This window comes from Staurois parvus, unplaced genomic scaffold, assembly GCF_062004578.1.
Source record: "Staurois parvus isolate SC_StPar_1 unplaced genomic scaffold, SC_StPar_1.0 ptg000683l, whole genome shotgun sequence".
Taxonomy (NCBI): domain Eukaryota; kingdom Metazoa; phylum Chordata; class Amphibia; order Anura; family Ranidae; genus Staurois; species Staurois parvus.
Window position 1 is genome coordinate 348,879 of NW_028318479.1, and position 26,475 is coordinate 375,353.

General features: G+C 41.6%; 1 protein-coding gene across 6 annotated transcripts in view; it reads left to right on the top strand.

Annotated features, from left to right (window-relative positions):
• Positions 1 to 26,475, top strand: part of CNOT3 (CCR4-NOT transcription complex subunit 3) — a 520,718-nt gene that overhangs the window by 338,852 nt on the left and 155,391 nt on the right. For all 6 annotated transcript variants that reach the window (XM_089652480.1, XM_089652479.1, XM_089652482.1 and 3 more), the window contains 2 exons: positions 10,947 to 11,280; positions 14,009 to 14,114. In XM_089652480.1, coding sequence (XP_089508606.1) covers positions 10,947 to 11,280; positions 14,009 to 14,114 — 440 coding nt within the window. The remainder of the gene's footprint in view (positions 1 to 10,946; positions 11,281 to 14,008; positions 14,115 to 26,475) is intronic.

A 26,475-nucleotide genomic window follows, 5' to 3' on the forward strand; every position in this document is an offset into this window, starting at 1 on the left:
TTTAAAAAGGCTCCGACCTGAAACCTTTCTACTTTCAGGAAGGAATGGGGTATGTCTGTTATGGATTGCTGGAACATACCCAAATACAATCTTTTTTAATAGCTTAGGTAAAAAATCAAGACTGGCGGCATCCCTAACTTCTTGCAAAACATTGAGTGTCTCGAAAGATCTAGTCACTTCCTAATAATTGCTTCCAAGTTATGCCTCACAAACAATTCCTTATTACATTAGAGATTGGGAGAGGGAATTGGGCAAGACTGCCAGAGGGTTTGATGGAGAAAATAACTAAGCTAAGACAAACTTCCTCCAACAGTTCCAGAACACAGGAGTCTTGCTATATATTTTTTAGCAAGATGGTATAGTCCCCAAGAAGTTGGCTAGCAGCATGTTTCCATCTGTGTGAGCGAACTGCTGGAGGGGTGTAGCTTGAAAGTGACTTTTTTGCATATATGGTGTGACTGTCCATTAATAAAATCATTGGATGGAGATCCAAAGTTTAAATGACACAATATTCTTTACCAGATGACCCTGTACTGGTATTTTTTTCATGCATTCCATCTTTCAGTGGGACAATATAAAAGATCTTTATTTAAGCCTCATCTTTTGAATGCAGGGGTTTGATTCCCTTGAAAATTGCCTACGGCTTCTTCAGTGAAAGACTGGATAGTAAAAGTACAAAGAGATCAGAGAGGCAGAGAAATGGCAATATAAGATAAGATGAATAAACAAAAAATCTATGACCAAGGGGCACATGGATCAAGTTTGCATCCTCTGAGATGTTTAAACATTTGTTTATTTCGAATTGTGATTGGTTTCAGCTTAACCATCCTTTATGTTAGTGGTTGTAAAGGCTCAAGGTTTTTTATGCATGAAGGTAAAAAAAACACCTGTGTGCAGCAATTCCCCCCTCCCCCCGTGCCTTGAAAACGTATTTATACCTCTTGACATTTTCCACATTTTGTCATGTTACAACAAAAAACGTAAATGTATTTTATAGGGATTTTATGTGCTAAACCAACACAAAGCACATATTTGTGAAGTGGAAAGAAAATGATAAATGGTTTTCAACTTTTTTATACAAATAAATATCTGAAAAGTGTGGTGTGTATTTGTATTCAGCCCCCTTTACTCTGATACCCCTATCTAAAATCTAGTGAAACCAATTTCCTTCAGAAGTCACCTAGTTAGTAAATAGAGTCCACCTGTGTGTAATTTAATCTCAGTATAAATACAGCTTTTCTATGAACCCCTCAGAGGTTTGTTAGAGAACATTAGTGAACAAACAGCATCATGAAGGCCAAGGAACACACCAGTTATGTCAGGGATAAAGTTGTGAAGTTTAAAGCAGGGTTAGGTTATGAACCCCCCCCCCCCCCCCCAAGCTTTGAACATCTCACGGAGCACTGTTCAATCCTAAAATAAAGTATGGCACAATTGCGAAACTACCAAGACATGGCCGTCCACCTAAACTGACAGGCCGGGCAAGGAGAGCAATTAATCAGAGAAGTAGGCTAGGCCCATGGTAACTCTGGAGGAGCTGCAGAGATCCATGGCGCAGGTGGGAGAATCTGTCCACAAGACAACTATTGGTCGTGCACTCCACAAATCTGGCCTTTATGGAAGAGTGGCAAGAAGAAAGCCATTGTTGAAAGAAAGCCAGAAGAAGTCCCGTTTGCAGTTTGCAAGAAGCCATCTGGCTATGGGAGTGGCAAGAAGAAAGCCATTGTTCAAAGAAAGTTGTAAGAAGTCCTGTTTGCGAGAAGCCATGTGGGGGACACAACAAACGTGGTAGAAGGAGCTCTGGTCAAATGAGACCAAAATTTAACTTTTTGGCCTAAAAGCAAAACGCTATGTGTGGTGGAAATCTAACACTGCACATCACCATGAAAACACCATCCCCACCTTGATACTTGTTGGCAGCATCATGTTGTGGGGATGCTTTTCTTCAGCAGGAACAGGGAAGCTGGTCAGAGTTGATGGGAAGATTGATGGAACCAAATACAGGGCAATCGTAGAAGAAAACCTGTTAGAATTTGTAAAAGACTTGAGACTGGGGCGGAGGTTCACCTTCCAGCAGGACAATGACCCTAAACATACAGCCAGAGCTACAAAGGAATGGTTTAGATCAAAGCATATTCATGTTTTAGAATGGCTTAATGAATACAAATGTACTTTTCAGATATTTACAGTGGATATAAAAAGTTTACACATCCCCTGTTAAAATGTCAGATTTCTGTGATGTAAAAAAATTAGCCAAAGATAAATAACTTCAGAACTTTTTCCACCTTTAATGTGACCTATAAACTGTACAACTCAGTTGAACAACAAACAAATCTTTTAGGCAGAGGGAAGTAAAAATAAAACACTAAAACAATATGGTTGCATAAGTGTGCACACCTTTAACCGCTTAAGGACCGCCCTATAGCAGATATACTGCTACAGGGCGGCACCTGTGTGCAGAATCACATATATATTTGTTTTGTATTTCTGGGTAAGGGGCACGCTCGCGACCTTCCCTCGTCATCGTTAGCGGCCTCGATGTCAACCACTAGGTCCCGGACGGTAATTACCTGCCGCTTCCCGGTGATTACCGAGCATCCCCAACGAGGAGGAAGATTGTTTTGTTTACAATCTTCCTCCCTGTCAGCTCGAGCACACTGCTCAGGATGGCTGTGCACAGTACACCATCCCGATCAGTGTGCTTACAGTGAAGAACACACCCCCTAGTAAAACACTCCCAGCACACCGTTAACCCTTTGATCACCCCTCACATTAACCCCTTCCTGCCCAGCACCATTTGTACATTGTCAGTGGTTTTTTTTGTTTATTAGCACCAATAACTGTATTGGTGTCACTGTGACACCAGGTTAGTTCCCCCCCCCCCCCCCCCCAGTGTCAGAATGTCCGCCGCAGTCCCGCTAAGTCGCTATTCGCCGCCATTACTAGTAGAATAAAAAACCCATTATCTATACTGCCATTTTAAACGCTATAACTTTCACGTAAACCAACTAATTTACACGTATTGGGATTTTTTTTTTAGCAAAGACATGTAGCAGAATACATTTTAGCCTAAATTTATGACCAAATTTGATTTTTTTAATTTTTTCTCTGATGTTCAAAAAGGCCAAAAAAAAATTTTTCTCAAAATTGCCACTTTTTTTTATAGCGCAAAAAATAAAAACCACACAGGTGATCAAATACCACCAAAGGAAAGCTCAATTCGTGGGGGAAAAAAAAGACGTACATTTCATTTGGGTGCAGCATTGCATGACCGCGCAATTGTCAGTTAAAGTAACGCAGCGCCGTAATGCAAAAAATGGCCTGGTCATGAAGGGGGGTAAATCCTCAGGAGGGCAAGTGGTTAAACTAATACTTTGTTGAAGCAACTTTTAATTTTATTACAGCACTCAGTCTTTTTGGTTATGAGTCTATCAGCATGGCACATCTTGACTTGGCAATATTTGCCCACTTTTCCTTGCAAAAACAACCCAAATCTGTCAGATTGTGAGGGCATCTCCTGTGCACAGCCCTCTTCAGATCACCTCACATATTTTTGATTGGATTCCAGCCTGGACTCTGGCTGGGCCATTCCAAAACTTTAATCTTCTTCTGGGGAAGCCATTCCTTTGTTGATTTGGATGTATGCTTTGGGTTGTTGCCATGCTGAAAGATGAAGTTCCTCTTCATGTTCAGCTTTTTAGCAGGTTTTGTGCCAATATTGACTGGTATTTGGAACTGTTCATAATTCCCTCTACCTTGACTAAGGTCCCAGTTCCAGCTGAAGAAAAACAGCCCCAAAGCATGATGCTTCCACCACCATGCTTCCTTGTGGGTATGGTGTTCTTTTGGTGACGTGCAGTGTTGTTTTTGCGCCAAACATATCTTTTCGAATTACGGCCAAAAAGTTCAACCTTGGTTTCATCAGGCCATAATGCATTTTTCCACATGCTTTTGGTAGACTTCAGATGTGTTTTTGCAAAATTTAGTCGGGCTTGGTTGTTTTTCTTTGTAAGAAAAAGCTTCCACCTTGCCACTCTACCTCATAGCCCAGACATATGAAGAATACAGGAGATTGTTGTCACATGTACCACGCAGCCTACTTGCAAGATATTCCTGCAGCTCCTTTTAATGTTGCTGTAGGCCTCTTGGCAGCCTCCCAGACCAGTTTTCTAATAGTCTTTTCATCAATTTTGGAGGGACGTCCAGTTCTTGGTAATGTCACTGTTGCGCCATATTTTCTCCACTTGGATTACTGTCTTCACTGTGTTCCGTGGTATATCTAATGCCTTGGAAATTCTTTTGTACCCTTCTCCTGACTGATACCTTTTAACATTGAGATTCCTTGATGATTTGCAAGCTCTCTGTGGACCATGGCTTTTACTGTAGGATGCGACTAAGAAAATGTCAGGAAAGACCTACTAATTGTGATTGTTTAATTCTGAACACAGCTACAGTCAGGTCCATAAATATTGGGACATGGACACAATTCTAACATTGACTCTATACACCACCACAATGGATTTGAAATGAAACAAACAAGATGTGCTTTAACTGCAGACTGTCAGCTTTAATTTGAGGGTATTTACATCCAAATCAGGTGAACGGTGTAGGAATTACAACAGTTTGCATATGTGCCTCCCACTTGTTAAGGGACCAAAAGTAATGGGACAATTGGCTTCTCAGCTGTTCCATGGCCAGGTGTGTGTTATTCCCTCATTATCCCAATTACAATGAGCAGATAAAAGGTCCGGAGTTCATTTCAAGTGTGCTATTTGCATTTGGAATCTGTTGCTGTCAACTCTCATGATGAGATCCAAAGAGCTGTCACTATCAGTGAAGAAAGCCATCATAAGGCTGAAAAAACAAAACAAACCCATCAGAGAGATAGCAAAAACATCAGGCATGGCCAAAACAACTGTTTGGAACATTCTTAAAAAGAAGGAAAGCACCGGTGAGCTGAGCAACACCAAAAGACCCGGAAGACCACGGAAAACAACTGTGGTGAATGAGCGAAGAATTCTTTCCCTGGTGAAGAAAATACCCTTAACAACAGTTGGCCAGATCAAGAACACTCTCCATGGAGGTAGGTGTATGTGTTTCAAAGTCAACAATCAAGAGAAGACTTCACCAGAGTGAATACAGAGGGTTCACCACAAGATGGAAACCATTGGTGAGCCTCAAAAACAGGAAGGCCAGATTAAAGTTTGCCAAACAACATCTAAAAAAGCCTTCACAGTTCTGGAACAACATCCTATGGACAGATGAGACCAAGATCAACTTGTACCAGAGTGATGGGAAGAGAAGAGTATGGAGAAGGAAAGGAACTGCTCATGATCCTAAGCATACCACCTCATCAGTGAAGCATGGTGGTGGTAGTGTCATGGCGTGGGCATGTATGGCTGCCAATGGAACTGGTTCTCTTGTATTTATCGATGATGTGACTGCTGACAAAAGCAGCAGGATGAATTCTGAAGTGTTTCGGGCAATATTATCTGCTCATATTCAGCCAAATGCTTCAGAACTCATTGGACGCCGCTTCACAGTGCAGATGGACAATGACCCAAAGCATACTGCAAAAGCAACCAAAGAGTTTTTTAAGGGAAAGAAGTGGAATGTTATGCAATGGCCAAGTCAATCACCTGACCTGAATCCGATTGAGCATGCATTTCACTTGCTGAAGACAAAACTGAAGGGAAAATGCCCCAAGAACAAGCAGGAACTGAAGACAGTTGCAGTAGAGGCCTGGCAGAGCATCACCAGGGATGAAACCCAGCGTCTGGTGATGTCTATGCGTTCCAGACTTCAGGCTGTAATTGACTGCAAAGGATTTGCAACCAAATATTAAAAAGTGAAAGTTTGATTTATGATTAATATTCTGTCCCATTACTTTTGGTCCCTTAACAAGTGGGAGGCACATATGCAAACTGTTGTAATTCCTACACCGTTGACCTGATTTGAATGTAAATACCCTCAAATTAAAGCTGACAGTCTGCAGTTAAAGCACATTTTGTTTGTTTCATTTCAAATCCATTGTGGTGGTGTATAGAGCCAAAAATGTTAGAATTGTGTCGATGTCCCAATTTTTAATGGACCTGACTGTACATTCCCAGTCATAAGAGGGTGTGCACGCTTATGCTACCCCAGTATTTAAATATTTTATGTTTACCCCCACAAAAAAAGATTTCAGTTTGTTTTTCAATTGAGTTGTACAGTTTATAGGTCACATTAAATGTGGAAAAAGTTCTGAAATTATTTATCTGTCTCATTTTTTTACATCACAGAAACCTGACATTTTAACAGGGGTGTGTAGACTTTTTCTATCCACTGTAGTTGTAAAAAAAAATTGAAAACCATTTATCATTTTCCTTCCACTTCACAATTATGTGCCACTTTGAGTTGGTCTATCACATAAAATTCCAATAAAATACATTTACATATTTGGTTGTAAAATTTCAAGCGGTATGAATACTTTCAAGGCACTATACACTGAGCCCCATCGTGATCCAGCGATGTGCACAAAAACCTCGGCTGTCCCAGGCCTCTGCCTCCTCATTGGCTGGGACAGCAGTGGGAACCTTTGGCCACATAACATGACAGAGAGGGGTCAAGCGCACAGTGCGCAGAAGTTGCCACCTGTCTGCAGAGTCAGTAAGTAAAGACCTTCAAACTTTGTGTGGCCTTCAGATTAGCACAATAACAATGCGTAGAGAGCTTCATGGTATGGGTTTCCTTACATCACCAAGTGCACTGCAAAGCATCAGATGCAGTTTTGTAAAGCATGCTGCCACTGGACTCGAGCAGTGGAGACATGTTCTCTGGAATGATGAATCGCGCTTCTCTGTCTGGCAATCCGATGGATGTGTCTGGGTTTGGCGGTTGCCAGGAGAATGGTACTTGCCTGCATTGTGCCAAGTGTAATTTTGGGAGGGGGGGGGGGAAGAGGATTAGGGTGTGGGCTTGTATCTCACGGGTTGGGCCTGGCCCCTTAGTTCCAGTGAAGGAAACTCTTAAGGCGCCAGCATACCAAGACATTTTGGATAATTTCATGCTGCCAACTTTGTGGGAACAGTTTGCAGATGCCCCCTTCCTGTTCCAAGATTACTGCGCACCAGTTCACACAGCAAGGTCCATAAAGACATGGATGAGTGAGTTTGGGGTGGAGGAACTTGACTAGCACAGAGTCCAGACCTCAACCCGGTAGAACACTTTGGGATGAAATAGAGCGGAGAATGCGAGCCAGGCCTTCTCATCCGACATCAATGCCAAACCTCACAAATACACTTATTTATTTCAGGTACTTATATAGCGCCGTCAATTTACGCCGCGCTTTACACATATATATTGTACATTCACATCAGTCCCTAACCCTCAAGGGGCGTACAATCTAAGGCCCCTAACTTACATTCATACATACACATACTAGGGCCAATTTAGACAGGATCCAATTAACCTACCAGCATGTCTTTGGAGTGTGGGAGGAAACCCATGCAAGTCAGGGAGAACATGCAAACTACAGGCAGGAGGCGCCATGGTCGGGAATCAAACCCATGACCCATTTACTGCAAGGCAGACGTGCTGACCACTACGCCAATGTACACTTCTGGAAGAATAGTGAACATTCCCATAAACACACTCTTAAATCCCTGGGGACTGCCTTCCCAGAAGAGATGAAGCTTTTTATAGCTGCAGGGTGGGCCAGCTCAATATTGAACCCTATGGACTAAGACGCCATTAAAGTTCATCTGCATGTAAAGGCAGGCATCCCAATACTTTTGGCAATATAGTATATGCTCAATACTGTGTACACAGATAAACAGACATGCACACAAAATGAGACTTCTCTGGTCTTTTCAGTAACATAAGCTTAAACGGGTCAAATTCCTAAAGAATTTTCTTTCGAAAATCTTTTCTAAGAATTTTTGTTAGAATTTAGCACCATTAGTGGTGCGATTTTCAAACGACCATCAAATTTGAGTAATCAGGCATGTTGGAAATGTTTTTAAATATTAACTAATTTCTAATCAAATGATGGGAGAATCATGCGAGAAATGTAATTGACAAAGAAATGAGCATGAGCTGACCTGGAAAGAAAAGAAAATTCTTGGCCACTAAAATTCTTTTCTGTAGAAACATGACAGGAAATTGAAGGCTTGGTTGGTTGAATATTTAAATCAATGGTGGTACCGTTAATTACAAAATGCACAAAATTTCTGATTTTTTTTTTTTTATAGAAAATTAGTTCAGAATTTGACTCATGCATGACCTGCATTACTCATCTCTTTTTCAGTTAAATTTCTTGCACAATTCTCCTATCATTGATTAGAAATTAGTTTTTTGAAAAATTTCCAACATACCCTATCACTCAAATTCGATTTTCGCTTGAAAATCGGCTGTTGCTGTGGCCCACTAAGGAATTCGAAAAAAAAATTCTTAGGAAAGATTTTCTAAAGAAAATTCTTTCAGAATTCGACTCATGTGTGGGCGGCTCTACAAAGGCTTTTGTACAGTTAACAGATAACATTAAATCACATTTCAAAGTCACAGCTGGCTATAAGCCTAGAAACAATGTTATGTCAACATTTCTCATGGGAGTGTAGGTGAAGCAAGGAAAACTTTCAGAGAACCCTATATGTATAACAAAATACCATGGCGTCCCTAAAGTATAACTGAGCAATTTTCTCTTGCTCGCACTTGTCCTAAAATTTTTTGTAAACTCTATGCAGTGCAAATAGAGTTCACTAAACAGTGGTCTGTTCTTGTAGTTGATCCTTCTGTGGAGGAGTTCATTATTATTATTTTATTCTTTATCTTATTTATTTTTTTGGTTCACAGACATTCACCTTCTGTAGATTAGCGTGGAGGAGTTGCATTATTATGGTCAAGTTAAATTTATTTTTCTCAAGATTCCTTATATAATAGACATTCTGCAATTATATTATATTTTTGTTCAGTTTGAATGGGTCTATCATAATCACCAGGCATTTTTGCAGGAAGCAAACATTTGAACAAATATTATTCAGTCTTGTCTAGATGACCTTCTCCTGAGGACCTTCCAGCTCTGGGCAAACATCCACAAAACAATTTAGATCTCAAGGTTTTCAGCTGGGTGAGAAAAAGGAGAGAAGCGCCTCTAAGTGCAATAAGTCTTTTTATTCAAGTCTAAATGTAGAAACACTCACATGTGTGAAGTAATCATAAGCTTAAAAACCGTGGTTAACAATAGTTAACGGTGGGGTGGTAACCCGGGTGAAGAGCCGTCATCTTACTGCGATGTGGGGAGGTCAGCTCTCGGCTGGATTTATCATCTACAGAAGTTGCTACAGCTTATTTGGAAGCCTTGCCCTCAGTGCCACACGGAATCCCACGCTCTTCAGCCACTAATACCACGATCACCCCAAGCTACCATTTCCCAGGACTTTGCAGTGTTTGCGCTGTTACAACCCTTCCTCATTTTTTCTTTTCAGCTGGGTGATCTTTTTATTAAAGAATCCGCCCTCCAGTATTTTCCTCACCTGGAATACTTGGGTCCTGGACACATCTCAAGCAAACATTCTATATGCAAACATTCTATATGCAAACAAGAAAATTCTTTCTCTCAAAGCCCACGCTCAAGAACAGAGACCTCACACAATAAGATAACTGCATGAGCTTAAGGCCTCATGGTAACCTCTGAGTCTGTAGCATTGGTTCAATTTCATTCAAGACCTTTCAAACAAAACATCTTGTTGACCTGGAAGAAGCATGCTATTTTCCTTTACCTACCCATGCCAAGTGTGGAATTTCCTAACCAGCACAGCTTTAAATGCCCTTATCATGGGAAAACAAATAGCAAATAAAAAAATAGCATGTATAATTGCGACACATGTCATATTGTAATTGAATGTTATTAAAAGTTGTCTTTTCAATCTGCAGCTCTATAATTTTCTGTAAAATGCAATATGGCTACCTGGAAGTGTTCTGCATTAAAATGGTGTACAGAACGTACCCCAGAAACACCATTACCTGCTTGTGTGATTGGCTCACTGATTTTCCTAGATGTCGGCACAAGTCAGATTTCAGGCACCTCCTGCAGCAAAAAGTTCATTTTTGTTGAGATACTCCTGAAGGGAAGTTCCCTCTAAAAGGAATGCAGACCTTTCAATTTTTCTCATTAGAGCCCTGATAATTAGAAACCAATCCCATTCATTTTGCACATGGACACAGACAAACATCTCTTTCTTCAGAATAACAAAAGGTAGGAATTTGCAACAAAGTGTGTTAAAATCCTTGCAATGTATATAGATCCCCCAGAGGGAAATGTTTTTTCGCAACAAAAGCGGAGTTACGCTTTAGCAATATGAAAGACCTTCCTTCCCTATCACAGTGAAGTAATAAGTGCCAGTCTTTCAGGCTGGGGAGGAGCGTTCCTGTCCCTCACGGTCCAGGGAATTCGGTCACATGTGGAAACAAGCTTTTTTTTCAATGCTGGTAACATTTATTGTGGAAATTTCCTAGATGGGGCACACACCGCAAAAGAATATTCTGACGGGTTGTAACCACACCCTACTCTATCAAAAATAAGTTTTGGGTTTACTGAAAAATGTAGTCAGCAGCTGAGTCAGCCAGTGTTGTTCCCTACTACTGTCAATCACAACCAGTATGGAGGGACCGGGGATGTGGCTGAGCCACACTGCATCAATGGACACAATACAGCACAGCTCTGGGAACAGACCTGCATGATTGACCCAATAGCAAGCAGCTTGCTATGGGGGGCGCTCAGCAGGAGGGAGGAGCCAGGAGCGCCATTGGGGACCTGAAAAGGAGGATTGGGCTGCTCTGTGCAAAACCAATGCACAGAGCAGGTAAGTATAACATGTTTGTTATTAAAAAAAACATTCCCTTTACAATCACTTTAATCATATGTGTATGTTTTCTCTAAGTGTAGCAGTTTCTTTTCCCTCTTTTAGTCACCAGCAAAGAACGGATCTAAAAGTACCCATAACAACCATCATCCACAGTCCCCTGCATTGACTCCAAGTTACCAAATAGGAAGCAGTTCCAGCACATTGTCTTCTCTGGGAAATGGACCAGGTACAAACAGCAATGGCACTGTATCCAATAGCAGCAGTACGAGCAGTAACAGCAGCACCAACAGCAAAAACAACCCTCCCAGTGGACACACATCTGGTACACCTACTCCTTATGCACAGGCAGTGGCTCCTCCCCCATCTAATTCAAATGCATCCCAGCCTAGGCCTTCCAATGCCCAGCAAAACACAAGCAAACAAAATGGAGCAACAAGTAAGTATAAGAAGTCTTTATATTAAATTGCCTGTTTTAAAGAGTTGTCACTGTAGTGGTTTAGCATTCTATGCTCATAGGATAATTAAGCACTGTGCATGAAGCACATTAGGATCTTACCTGAGTGTTTGTACCCCATTTAATGGAATAAAGAATATTGCTTTTGACTTTGGACTGCCATCATCCCGTTCTAATACATGGGGCTTATAGTGTTCTTCACCCATTCAGCACTAGTTGTCAAGATACATGCATCTGTTGTAGCTGATGATGTCCATATTTTTTTTTTAATCTCTAGGGGCCTGTTCACATCACTGCAATGAGGTATTACAACACACACTGACACACCAAACATGCTGCTGTGCCTTGAGGTACCATTTATTTTTAATGGCAGAGTCATATCTACAGTGTCTCAAAATAAATAGGGCACAGAAATACAGGGTGCCTCATTGCATGATGATTTGCATCCTTGAAACAATTTTAGGTGTAAACAGGCCCTAGTACATTAACCCATTTTGTTTTGCACAAGCCAGTATACTATTTGTAATTGCAATTTTATTTATTGTATAGCTCCCAAGAGCTATTTGAATGATTCAGGTAAAAAGTGCTGATAGATGCCCATAGCAACCAAATTCCTACGGACAATTGACACTTCAGGCTTGCTAAGAAAGAAAATACCAGTTGTAGGCAACCCCTTTTCAGATACATTCATAAATTAAGAGGGCATTCACACTGTGACACTTTGGTTTGGCCGCAGCGTGGATGTTCCTGTGGTTTTTGAGTGGGTTGCTTGTCGTTTCCCATAGACTTCTTATGTTCCTCATTTTTGGCACATTTTATGAAAGCTCACCAGAAGTCCTGCATGCTTTCAGAACATGTGCCAAAAACACTGGACATAATCTTCTATGAGAAACTACAGGTACGTCTGCGCTACAGCCAAACCACAGCATGGCAGTGTGAAAGTGGTCTTAAGCTCTGGGTTTAAAGTGTGCTCTGTTACATTTTGGCACTGACTGGAAGTAATAAGCATTGAAGCCAAAAGTAAATAAAAGTTGTGCTGATTTAGGGCTGGTTCACACCATAAAAGGTGTATTTATGCACATGTAGTTTTGCACTTCTCCCAACAGCCCTTTCATTTCAATGGGCTGCCAGACATGCGAGAATGTGCAAAATGCATAGCAGGCACAGTTTTTAAACTTTTGCCGTACCATGCATTTTGGTGGCTGAGAAAGCATTCATGTTTGCTAAATGAATGGGGGTGCCATTGGGAATTTACGGCACCAACACATGTCGACAGAGGGCATCGCTCATTTTTTGCACCACAAGTGGGTGTGAACTGGCTGTAAAGTGGTAGTAAACCCAAAACCAAACATTTGATACCATTTACCATTTTTTAGATGTGACAGTGGATGAGGCTTCCTCTCCCCTGAAGCCGCTGTTGCATTTAAAATCATCACAGCTGTGCTGGGCTCCTCCTGCACAGCCACATGATTTATTCACAGGGACCACTGTAGCAGATTGCTTGTAGTTCTCAATGGACTATGAGTGCAGCTGATTAGCACGCTCATAGTCCATTCACACTTCCTGCAGATTTCTAACTGAAAGCCCATATGGGGTACGGGCAGAAAGCTTAAGGGAGAGTATGCAGGAGCATTGCAATACTTGCAGACTCCTGTAGGAAAAAATAATAAATGCAAATTTTTTTTCCTGCAAAAAATGTGTGCACCTATATATTTTTTTTTTTTTTTTCATTAAAGGTGAACGTACCCTTTAATTCTGCTAGTGCTTTTAACACTTCCCTCCCCACAGACAGACAATGCTGCTGTCCACTGGAGTCTCTGTGGGGTTTATTTACTAAAGCTGGGGAGTGCAAAATCAGGCTCACTGCTGCATAGATACCATTCATCTTCTAACCTCAGTGTGTTCAATTACTCTTTTGGCAATAAAACCTGGAAGCTAATTGGTTTCTATGCAGAAGTGAGCCTGATTTTGCGCACTCCAGCTTTAGTAAATAAACCCCTGTGCTTCTTCATCCAGAGTGTAGGCTCCCTAATACCAGGAAGTGTGTCACTGGCCAGGTCATCAAGTGAAACCAGAGGAGAAAAAAGTCTTAGGGCCAGTTCACACCATGCCCACGTCTGAGTTGCGCAAGAACGCGTTGTGCGATTCACATGCGGTTCTGTGCGATGCAATTTCAGCCCATTTATTTTGAATGGGGTGAAATCGCACCACAACCACACTGAAAGCAGCGCAAGCACTACGTTTTAGAACATACTGCAACCAGATCACATAATACAACAGGTAGGTGCAGTATATTACATTTTTGGTTTGGGCTTTAATACTGCTAAAGGATATGGGGCAAAAGTGGCGCTGTAAGGCTTTAGTCACTTTTCTTGAGAGGAGGGGGGGGGGGGGGGGGTTAACAATACCTGGATACTGTGGGCATCAGCCCAATACATCAATTCACCTGTTTTGCTCTAATGGGCAGTTGTTTGCAGTAACTCATTTCATTTTCACCGCATTTCCAATAAATCCACTCCCACCCTGGACATGCCCCTTTTTTGCAGGTTAAAATAGTTTGCCTAATGAGCAGCTTCTTTTTTGGACTGCTAGTGTGTTTGGGGTCTGCACATGTTAGCTGCACAAAACACAGATGGGAAAAATGTAACCTCCACTCTCAGGTGGGAGAAAATGAAATCTTGCCACTTACAATGTCTACATTTCTTCCCAGGTTACAGCTCTGTAGTAGCAGAAAACTCCACAGATGCTTCACTTAGTAATAGCAGTCAATCACAATCAAGCCAGTCAGTGATTCACAACCCACCAACGAGCACTGTGTAAGTACAATGTGAAGCCTCTAGTCATAGTGTTTCCATTTCTGTGATTACTGAGTTTGTTGAGATGTAGTGAAAAAAATTAAACCAAAAGTGTTCCTTCTGGTCTAGACACAGTACTGTGTTGTGTGCTTGCATTGTACAGCTATGTGTGCGTATAATCTATGTTTAGATATGTACATAGTTTATATGTATACATATACGCTGTTTATATTATACACTATAGTAGTTATTTTATTTAGTATGGAAGGTATGCCTAATGTGAATACTAACATTTTTTTATGGTGTTTTTGTTATTTTATATGTACATTTTTCTTACTCTATTTAAGAATTATAATGGGCTTCTCCTAGATAATGGGAAGAAGTTGTGCTTTACAAGATTCTAGTTGTTTTCTCCTTGTAGACAACACAACACAGAATTACTAATCAGATGTAGGTCCCTCTACATGTGTAGCAATTGAGTAATTAAGACAAGCTGTGAGGTAGTAAATAGTTTTTATTACACCTTGGTGATTCTGGGCCTTTAAGTAGAAGATTGCCTTTTTTTTTTTTTTTTTTTTGTAATCTTCCTAAGAAATACCTTTACCAACCTATAGAAACTAATATTTTACTCCTAAAGTCAAACAAGCACAAAATGGATTGGTTGCTATGGGTTACTGTATTTGAGTTAGGACTTGGGCCTTGTGCTGTAACTTGTGTAAAACATATATATCTTGGACTGTAAGTTTTAATGAGCACAGTCTTGTTTTCTCTTGTACCAAATTGTATTGCAAATCTGATGTCTAGCTTCGTTTTGTAAAGCGCTGCGCAAACTGTTGCCGCTATACGAATCCTGTATAATAATATGGGTGTGTGTATATATATATATATATATATATATATATAATATTTTTTTAACATCAATTATGCGGAAAATAATGTGCAAAATAAAGTGTTTATTATAATAATTTCTGGTAGCAAAAGGGTTAAAAAAGCTGCTAGCAGTCTTTCAACACTGCTCCACAGCTCCACATAGTGCTAACCCCCCAGTCACATCATGCACTTACAGGGAAGTCGCACGATTTAAAAGTTGGGCGAGATGCCAATTTCAGGTGCGATTTGCAAGACATCTGACACAGATATCTATGCAAATCGCACCAAAGCAGTACATGTACTACTTTAGAAGTCGATGCGGCGCCAACCAAGTCGGAACCACACCGGTTTGACTGCTCTAATTGCAGACAGTAGGGTGCGACTTGGCATAAGATTTGCAAGTCTCATGGTATGCATGTGATCGGGGTGTAAAGGTTACTAGCATTTTTTTTTTTTTTTTTTTTTTTTTTTTCACCCTTCAACAGACTTGCCTGAACAGTTTGATATTATAAAAATAACTTTAGATATATATATAATATTATTACATGCCAGTAGGTTTGGGCAGCACAGTGGCTAAATGGTTAAAATTTTCTGCCTGGCCGTACTAGGGGTCATCAGTTCGAATCCCAACCACAGCACCACCTGCCTGGAGTTTGCATGTTCTCCCTGTGCCTGCGTGGGTTTCCTCTGAGTACTCCCGATTTCCTCCCACACTCCAAAGACATGCTGGTAGGTTATTTGGTCCCTGTCTAAATTGGCCTTAGTATGTGTATGTATGAATGTGAGTTAGGAACCTCGAATTGTTTGCCCCTTGAGGTTTACGGACTGATGTGAATGTACAATATATATGTAAAGTGCTCCCTAAATTGACGGCGCTATATTAAGTACCTGAAATAAATAAATAAAATGTCTAAACTGGCTCTAGTATGTATATGTATGAATGTGAGTTTAGGGACCTTAAATTGTATGCCCCTTGAGGGTTAGGGACTGATGTGAATGTACAATATATATATATGTAAAAGCGCAGCATAAATTGATGGTGCTATATAAGTACCTGAAATAAAAAATTTTTTTATATATAATATACATATACACACACTTAGGTCCATGTATACTTGGACACAGGCACAATTTTCATACTTTCGGCTCTGTATGTCGCCAGAGTAAATTAAAGTTAAACAATCCAAATTAATTTGAACTGCAGATGTTAAGCTTTAATTCAAGGGCTTGAACATATTATTATTATTATACAGTATTTATAAAGCGCCAATAGTTCACTCAGCGCTGTACATTACAAAGGGGGACAGAACATGTGACAGAACAATACCAATACAATGCAAAACATGAGGGGATTGAGGGCCCTGCTCTTTCGAGCTTACAATCTAGGAACATACATAAGTATCAAGTACATATTTTAGGAACTTCAACCATTTTTATGCATAGTCCCTCCATTTTCAGGGGCTGAAATTTAATTGGACAAATGTATATAATCATAAAATGTTCATTTTTAATATTTTGTTGAGAATCCTTTACTAGCAATGACTACCTGAAGTTTGGAACCCATTACAATACCAAAGACTGGGTTTCCTCCTTTCTGATGCTTTGCCGGGCTCTAACAGCAGCTGTTTTCAGTTGTTCTTTGTTTTTGGGTATTTCTGCCTTTAGCTTTGCCTTCAGCAAGTGAAATTCATTCTCAATTGGGTTGAGATCAGGTGATTGACTCAATCATTACAAAATATTCCACTTCTTTTCCTTCAAAAGCTCCTGGGTTGCTTTTGCAGTGCGTTTTGGATCATTGTCCATCTGTACTGTGAAGCGCTGTCCAATCAACTTTGCTGCATTTAACTGAATCTGGGCTGACAGTATATCTCTAAACACTGCAGAATTCATCCAGCTGCTTCTGTCACATCTTAAATAAACACCAATGACCCAGTGCCACTGAAAGCCATACATGCCATCACACTGCCTCCACCATGTTTTACAGATGGCGTTGTGTGCTTTGGATCATGAGCTGTTCCAAGCCTTCTCCACACTTTTTTTTTTTTTTCTTTCCATCGTTCTGGCACAGATTAATCTTAGTTTCATCCATCCAAAGAATGCTTTTCCAGAGCTGTTCTGGCTTTTGTATTCTTCAGGCTTATAAATGGTTTGCTCCTTGTGGTGAACCCTCTGTATTTGCTCTCATGAAGTCTTCTCTTGATTTTAGACTTTGACAATGACATGCCAACCTCCTGGAGAGTGTCCTTCACTTGTCTGGATGTTGTGAATGGGTTTTTCTTTACCATAGAGAGGATCCTGCAATCATCCACCACTCTGGTCTTCCTTGGACTTCCTTGACCGTATGGTCTTCTTTTCTCAGAATGTACCAAACTATTGACTTGGCCACTCATAAGGTTGCTGTCATCTCTCTGATGGATTTGTTTCGTTTTTGAAGCCTTACAATGGCCTGTTCACTTGCATGGACAACTCCTTTGAACGCATGATGTAGGTTCACAGCAGTACATTCCAAATGCAAATACCACACTTAGAATCAACTCCAGATCTTTTACCTGCTTAACTGATGAAGAAATAATGGAGTAGCCCACACCTGGCCATGAAACAGCTTTTGATTCAATTGTCCAATTACTTTTGGTCCCTTGAAAAAGGGGGAATGGCTACTCTTAAGAGCTGTAATTCCTAAACTTTTCCTCCAATTTGGATGTACATACCCTCAAATTAAATCTGAGAGTGTGCACTTTCAGCCCATATCCATTATATAAGTTTAGCTTGAATATGTTTTGGTAAATACCTGAAATATATATGGACTGAACTGTATATATAAAATCCCCCTAACAGTACTTATTTTTGGAAGGCAGAGAAACCTCTAGAATGAAGATCAAGTTGTAATTTATTTTGCACAATATTTGCAATATTTATCAAATATTTGCTATAAAAAATTAAAATGCCTTTAAATGCACACCTGCACAACGTAATCACCCTTTTTCTTGTAAAATCTATGTGCAAAACCCTGAAAAAAAACTGATGCCCCAAATTGTATATAGGTGTCTCCTTAATCTTTAAAGCTTGTCATTATAGAGTTAACTTTAAATGATAACCCTAGAATTATTCCTCCAACAAGAATCGTAATGTGTTACATATTACAATTAGATTTATGTAAGAACTCCACTTAAGAATAAGACCTCGATAGTAAAAGTACTTTTACCCCAGGGCAATCAATACGTTTTAAACATTAAGATTGTCTTGTTGCGCTGTAAAGTTAAATATGGAGGACCGCCTTAAGGCAGCAAAAACTGCTGCTTTTTCAAACACTGATGAGCATGATTGTGTCATGGGAAAAGTATTAGGGCTGCCATTTCTTCTAAAAATCCTAGTTGCCTTGCTGTGTCTGGCTTTGTTACTTTTTGAGTATACATTTGTTCCAGATCAGAGGCTTGAAAAGTATTGAAGCCAAAAGAAACATCTTGACAACTAGGATACTAATGTTTTCAGCAGTAGCAGCCCCGATACTTTTTTCATGACAGAGCCAATTTAGTCCCCGTGCACACTGGGCGTTTAGTCCCTGGGCACATAGTGCCTCAAACGTATATATACTGCTAGGTGCACCAACCAGCAGCAGCTGTCAGCCTTTCATAAAGTTTGACAGGCTGCCTGCAGCAGGGCTGGACCCTCCACCCGCAGTTAAATGCCAGAGACCCATGCACCAGGGCTAAACACGCAGAGAGGGGAGATATTAGTATATTAGTAAAATGGTGCAGCTGTGCATGATAGCCAGTCAGCTTCTAACTTTAGTCTGAAAGGTGATTGGTTTCTATGCAGTACAAATAAAACTTCAGCACAACAAATAACTCCTTAAATTCCTGTGTATACCAGTGCTGATAACACTTACATGCGTTTCCACACACAAAAGATATGTCATAAAATAGTGCCGCGCATATATATCTCTATAACCTCATATATGAATTAAAGCATCCAAACCATGGCCTTATATAGGCCTTAAGGGCTTCCCATACCATGGCCCTTGAGTCAACCTCTTTATTATTTAACTGAAAGTATTGCTCGATTTCTTTTTTTTATTCTTTCTTTGGTTTCTTGATCTTGTAAAAGTGACTCATTTAATTTCCATTTATTTATCTGATCTGAAACCTCTCCCATTTTCACCTTCATTCTGACTGGTGCATGGTCTGACAATTTTGTAACTTCAATGGTGAATTTAACCAACAATTCCAGTAATCTATGCTCTATCATAATATAATCCAATCTAGAAAATAAAGCATTTGCAGAGGAATAGAACATATAGTCCTTTACCCCTGGATGCTTAATTCTTCAAACATCTATCAACTGACATTGATGTAACATCTTTTTTAAAGCTTTTAAACGTTTACTTCCATCTCTCTGTACCTGCGAAGAAGTATCCATCTGTGGGTCCATGCGCAAATTGAAATCCCCAGCCACAATTTAGTTTCCCTTTCTTGAATTCTATCAGTTTCCTTAATGTCTCCATGGAATAGACAGTTACGTACTTATTTAAACAGTAAATAATTGCAAGCGTACATTCCATACAATATAGGTAACACTTCAGAAACAGAAAACGACCCTCTGGGTCTACCAGTCTGTCTTCTAAGTTAAATCTTACATTCATTGCTATCCCGATTGCTACACCTTTAATATGTTTTGTTGGAGAGTCTGCATAATACCAGGTTGGGTATTGTCTTGATTGTAATTTAACCATTGTATCTAAAGATAAATGTGTCTCTTGTAAGAATACTATATCACTTGAGCGTTGCCCCATTTCCCTAGTAATCTTATGTCTTTTAACCAGACTATTCAAACCTTTTACATTGTAAGTCCTAAAATTAACTACCTTCTTGTCAAACATTTCTTAATGTTAAAACCTTTTTTCGTATGGGTCACACAGAGAGAGCAATCTGTGTAATAAATTTTTAACCAGCGGAGAGTTTCAGAATACCCCTCTCTCCTCACCTACCCTTCCCTCTCCTCCAAATCCCATCTGGCCCCTGCCCAACCCTTGGATCTGTTGTGGATCTAACCCCACACTCGATCCTCCTGTTTGGGGTCGGACTTCAATAAACCCTTCCCCCATACCTACTCATAACCATTCCCCATAACACCCCCCCCCCTAAAAAAAAACGCCCAGTCCCCTGTTCCACTCGTACGCCTCCTCCCAACACCCATTTTCCAGTACTATAAGTAGGTGTCCCAGGCAAGAACAGTGACCGGGTGGGAGATAAAGAAGGGGGGGGGTAGCAGGTGAAAAAACAAGAAGTAACAAGGTCTTTCCCAGGACAACCTCCTCCTCTATCCCCTCTATTAATATCCCTTATTTAAGAGTCTCGCAAAGGTTAATTTCTTCTTTCTCTTGCTCTTTCTTCCTTCTTTCCACCTCATTTCATTCCTGTTGCCCTCTTCTCCTTGAGGCTACTTGCCATCCCTCTTGTACTAGTCCCAGTTCCTCCCTTTTCCCATAAGTCCAGTTTGGGATATCCGGGACTTACAATTCTAGTTTCTTGCAGAAATCCTGGAGATCTTCTGGAAACCTTAATCCTGCTGAGCGACCATTTTTCCATCCCTCCAGGCAAGCAAGAAGACCCCAGTTATATTTGATGTTCCACGTTCACATTTGCTCCAAGAGAGATCTCAGAGTCCTTCTTCTTGCTAATGTTTCTGTTGCTATATCTGCGTATATTTGCACATCTGTCTCCTCGTATGATATTGCGGGAATTCCTCTCTTCTCCCAAATTCTTGCTTTATCCTCAAAATAGTGGAATCTTACTGTCACATCTCTTGGGTTCCCAGGGATACTCCAAGGGGTCTATTTATCCTATGGACTCTGTTGATTTTCAATTGCTCAGTTATTGGTCTGTTTATTAGTGGATTGAGCACTTTTTTCATTACATCTCATAAATCTCCTCCTTGTGCACCTTCTGGTAGTTCCCGAATCCTCAAATTGTTCCTTCTATTTCTATTCTCCTGATCTTCTACTTTATACACACATTCTTCGTTGTTCATGTCTCATTTCCTCCAATTGGTTCTTAAGCTCTGTTATTTAGTCATGCTTATCCAATTTGCCTCCCGTTTCTTCCGCTCAGGACAATACTTGTCCCAAGTCCTTGTGTATTATTGCCATATCATTCTTTAACAATTGTTCTAACGTTGCGAACATGTCTGCGATTTCCATTTTTGTGGGCATCTGAGCTTCCACTTCTTGTTCTTCAGTGCTCCTTATATCCAACTCACAGTCCATATTTATCATTTTCTTTACCTTGACTCAGATCTGTTTCCATTGACAAACTAGATTGGTCTCCACTATTATTCCCCATTACTGATTTTCCACTGGCTCCCTTTTGCCTCTCAGGGGCCTGGATCCCAGGACTTTTCTCCTCTGGGGGGCATGTATTTTTTAATTGTACTAGTGTCTTTACTCCACCACCTTTTGCAGATTTGCTCTTCATCTTTCTACCTCAGGCTATTCTTGTTATTTCAGATGTGTGTCCTATTTCCCACTTTGCTTCCACTGGACCAGACGAGACAGTACTGATGTTTCAATTTTATAGTCCACTGGATGACCCCCTCAAACCACTTCCCACCAGCTTCTGCCCTGAGTTCTCCACTATCATCTACTTCTTCCAACCAGTTCTTAAACCTCACACAAGTGCTGTTGACATTAAGCACTCACCTCTCTCTGGCTTCTGCACGTCCCCCCACTCTCTTTGGCTGTTCGGTATCGCTATGACTATACTTTGCTGTCCATCCACAATCTTCTTGGTGGTGGGTTTTTCAGAGGTGTCTGCCCATGGGTATGGTCCGCCTCTGCTCCCTCTCTCCTTCTCTCACAGTGAAGCAGCATTCCCCAGGGGACCGCGCAGTCTTTGTCTCACGGCTTCCCCTGTCACCCTCAACCTGGACTTTTTTATACAGAGTCCAGTGTCGTGTACAGATAAGACCGGGTCAAAAATTGGGGCTGTTTGGAATGTATTCATTTTACCAGTGTACACTTCTAAAACTTGTCGAAGTTCAACCACTTGGAGCTTGGTCTCAGGTGGATAACCAGGTGTTAATTCGCAGCCCTGGTCACACTCTTTAAAGCCACTTCGCATAGAGGGTGTCAGGGATCCGGGTATGACCAGAAATGTGTGGGAACACAGGCGTGGTCAGGGCTGGAGAGGTGGAATGGTCAGGCAGGCCGTATGGGTCTGTAATGCACCGTCTGGCAGTACCTCTAGCAATCCACGGAATAGGATTCCCCACAGTGCAGAGTCTAAGTCCCAGTCTGCTTGTTCACCAGAGCCCCTGATGGTGGGGATGGACTTGGAGCAGACAGAGACCAGGTCGCGGCCCCTGAGTACACCCACCCGTGGCAGAGGGATCCGCCAGAGGTATATTCTGGAGGAGAGCCTGACGCGAAGAGGCGGATGGGTCCGTGCAGGATGGATGGATGGCTGAGCAGAAGCGTAGTCAGGCCGGGTCGGTAACGGTGGGGACAGCGCGGTACAAGGCAGCAGGCGCAGAATAGTTGGGTCACTCGCCGGGTCAGTAACAGGAGATCAGATCCAATGAGGGTATCCAAGAGAAGTCAGATAGGCTAGGGATCAGGGCAGGAGAAGTCAGCAGAGGTCAGGATCAAAGCGGGGTCAGCAACAATTTAGACAGGCAGATATGCAGGAACACAGGATACCAGGTACAGGGGCTCATGGGAAACAACACCAAGGCACTGACTGCAGGCCTGGCCATTGCTTAAATACACCTCCTGCAATCAGCCTCAGGCGATGGCTTGATTGCAGGAGTGAGATTCTGAGAGGACCCGCTGGCCAGCACTGGTACTGCAGCCCACAAGGCAGGTGAGTCCCACCACCAGTGGCAAGTCCATTCCTGACAGAGGGCTTTTAAGGTACTCTGTGCTTTTACCAAAAGGATTGCAGGAGGTCTACATCTGGGTTCTTGCATACTCCAGGGATGCTCAACCTGTGGCCCGCGACCTTAAACCAGGGAAGATCATAGCATCTTGTTGATTGCGATCTGAGCTTGCTGACCCACCATCCCACAGCATCAGAGTGTATCATGCCGGCAGCAGAGGAAGCAGGTGGCCTCAGAGGGAGCAGAAGCCACATAAGCTTGGTAGAGCTGGCTCCTATCTTCAGTAGAGTGATGCCACGTGCAGTTCGCCTGGGACGTTTCCAGCAGCCTGGAATTGGAGAGCAATGCCAGCAGAAGCTGGAACAGGAAAAGGTCAGTGTATTGAGCACATATGCTTTCAGGAAATGCAACACACCCGCAAGATATAATAGAAGCACCGGTTATCTGCTGGAAAGCTGCAGGTGCCCTGCACTGCACCTGCAGCGTGGGTAAACCGCAGCACATCAGTTTGAAAGCAGCCTTATAAGGGGGGTTTAGAATTAGTAAGGGTTTGGGGAGCTGGTAAAGCTCCATGTTTCTACCCCCCCCCCAAACTAGTTGTAGCCTTAGGGGTTTCAATGGTGAAACCCTAGGGAGTTCCAGGGAGCCCGTGCAGGCTCCCTGTCAAAATTCTGTTCTACAGTTGGACAGGAGGGGTGGCCTATAAAGGAACCAATCCTCTCCATTTGGTTTTTGTTTTTTATTACATCCATTTTTCTCCTGCAACTGCTGTAAGCCAGATTCTCCTCCTCTCCTTCCCACTGGCATTCAGTGGCTGCAGGAGGAAAATGTTCTTCATGCTAAAATAAAATTTTAATTCGTGACCATTTCATTGTGGCACATGGCTGGTTACTAAATCACTTAAGTGGTCCTCGCTCTTCAAAAGGTTGAACATCCCTGGCATTCTCCTTACAGACACGCTTACCCTATCTCCCATACTTTTCTCTTTGAGTACCCCACAGGGAAATACACCTACAGGTGAAACTCGAAAAGTTAGAATACCGTGCAAAAGTTTTATATCAGTAATGCAACTTAAAAGGTGAAAATAATATATGAGACTAATTACATGCAAAGCAAGATAGTTCAAGCCGTGATTTGTCATAATTGTGATGATTATGGCTTACATGAAAACCACAAATCCACAATCTCAGAAAATGAGAATATTACATGCAATCAATAAAACAAGGATTGTACATAGAACAATATCGGACCTCTGAAAAGTATAAGCATGCATATGTACTCCGTACTTGGTTTGGGCCCCTTTTGCAGCAATTACTGCCTCAATGCGGTGTGGCAAGGAAGACCAGGATGCTTCAATAGCGGCCTTCAGCTCTTCTGCATTGTTTGGTCTCATGTCTCTCATCTTTCTCTTGGCAATGCCCCATAGATTGTCTATGGGTTCAGGTCAGGTGAGTTTGCTGGCCAATCAAGCACAGTAATCCCACGGTCGTTGAACCAGGTTTTGGTGCTTTTGGCAGTGTGGGCAGGTGCCAAGTCCTGCTGGAAAATGAAGTCAGCATCCCCATAAAGCTTGTCTGCGGAAGGAAGCATGAAGTGCTCCAAAATCTCCTGGTAGACGGCTGCGTTGACCCTGGACTTAATGAAGCACAGTGGACCAACACCAGCAGATGACATGGCTCCCCAAATCAACACAGACTGTGGAAACTTCACACTGGACTTCAAGCATCTTGCAGTGTGTGCCTCTCCATTCTTCCTCCATACTCTGGGTCCTTGGTTTCCTAACGAGATGCAAAAGTTGCTCTCATCAGAAAAGAGGACTTTAGACCACTGAGCAACAGACCAGGTCTGCTTTTCTTTAGCCCAGGTAAGACGCTTCTGATGTTTGTTCAGGAGCGGCTTGACAAGAGGAATACGATATTTGAAGCCCATGTCCAGGATCCGTCTGTGTGTGGTGGCTCTTGATGCACTGACTCCAGCCTCAGTCCACTCCTTGTGAAAGTCCCCAACACTTTTGTATGGCCTTTTCCTGACAATCCTCTCCAGGCTGCGGTCATCTCTGCTGCTTGTGCACATTTTTCTTCCACACTTTTCCCTTCCACATACTCTCTATTAATGTGCTTTGATACAGCACTTTGGGAACATCCAACTTCTTTTGCAATTACCTTTTTGAGGCTTTCCCTCCTTATGGAGGGTGTCAATGATTGTTTGTTTTCTGCACAACTGTCAGGTCAGCAGTCTTTCCCATGATTGTGATTCCTACTGAACCAGACTGAGAGACCTCTTAAAGGCTCAGGAACCCTTTGCAGGTGTTATGGCTTAATTAGCTGATACGAGTGGGACACTTTGAGCCTAGAATATTGCACCTTTTCACAATATTCTAATTTTCGGAAATTGTGGATTTGGGGTTTTCATGAGCTGTAAGCCGTAATAATCACAATTATGACAAATCACGGCTTGAACTATCTTGCTTTGCATGTAATGAGTCTATCTCATATATTAGTTTCACCTTTTTAAGTTGCATTACTGAAATAAATGAACTTTTGCACGATATTCAAATTTTTTGAGTTTCACCTGTACTTGTGGCAGCACAGTGGCTAAATGGTTAGCACTTCCACCTGGCAGTACTAGGGTCGTTGGTTCGAATCCCAACCACGGCACCTCCTGCCTGGAGTTTTCATGTTCTCCCTGTGCCTGTGTGGGTTTCCTCTGGATACTCTGGTTTCCTTCCACACTCCAAAGACATGCTGGTAGGTTAACTGGCTCCTGTCTAAATTGGCCCTAGTATGTGTATGTATGAATGTGAGTTAGGGGCATTAGATTGTACGCCCCTTGAGGGTTAGGGACTGAAATATATGTAAAGCGCTGCGTAAATTGATGGCGATATACAAGTACCTGGAATATTAATAATACTTGTAGGTATGATGGAGACCAGGCAAAAGGGATCCAATTCTAAACAAGTGAGTATTTGCTTTGCAGAAACCCCCCAACATCAGAGTGACAATATGCTCCTTGCTGTGGAGCAGATCTTATATTTAAAACGATTGCGGCATCTGATTCTAGTAGTCTACAAAGCAAAACCAGAATTTTCTGTATCTACTGTATGTTACAATTCCTTGGACAGATTACAGCTATCTTTGCTCAAGACTCGAAACACCCTGCCTCTTCTCCTACTCCTATTTCTCAATCGGAGTCAGACCCTGATATTCTGGTCCTTAAGGATGCAGACCCAGAAGGGAATTTTGAGGATGTTACTCGCTAGGGGATGAAGATTTGGAGGAATTGTTTTGGCGGTTTTCCCACCTCTCTTATTCACTTGATGATAAATATAAGTGAGTACAACCTTTTATCTATGTAAGAATCTAGCAAATTCCGATGTGGCTATTACCAATAAAGTTAATACCGAATGATAACAACTGTGCAAACAATAAAGATCTAATTTATTTACACAGAAGAGAAGCTTGCTATTAAACAAACTATAAAGTAGTGATAGTACAATGTAAATACAGAATGTTACCAATACATAGAAACAACTACACAGAAGAAAGTTACAAGAAAGAAACCTAGAATAATGGTGGAACATTGCACAGACATCCTGATGTTCTGACACCTGGGCTCCAAGAGTCCAGAAAGAGAGTAATGG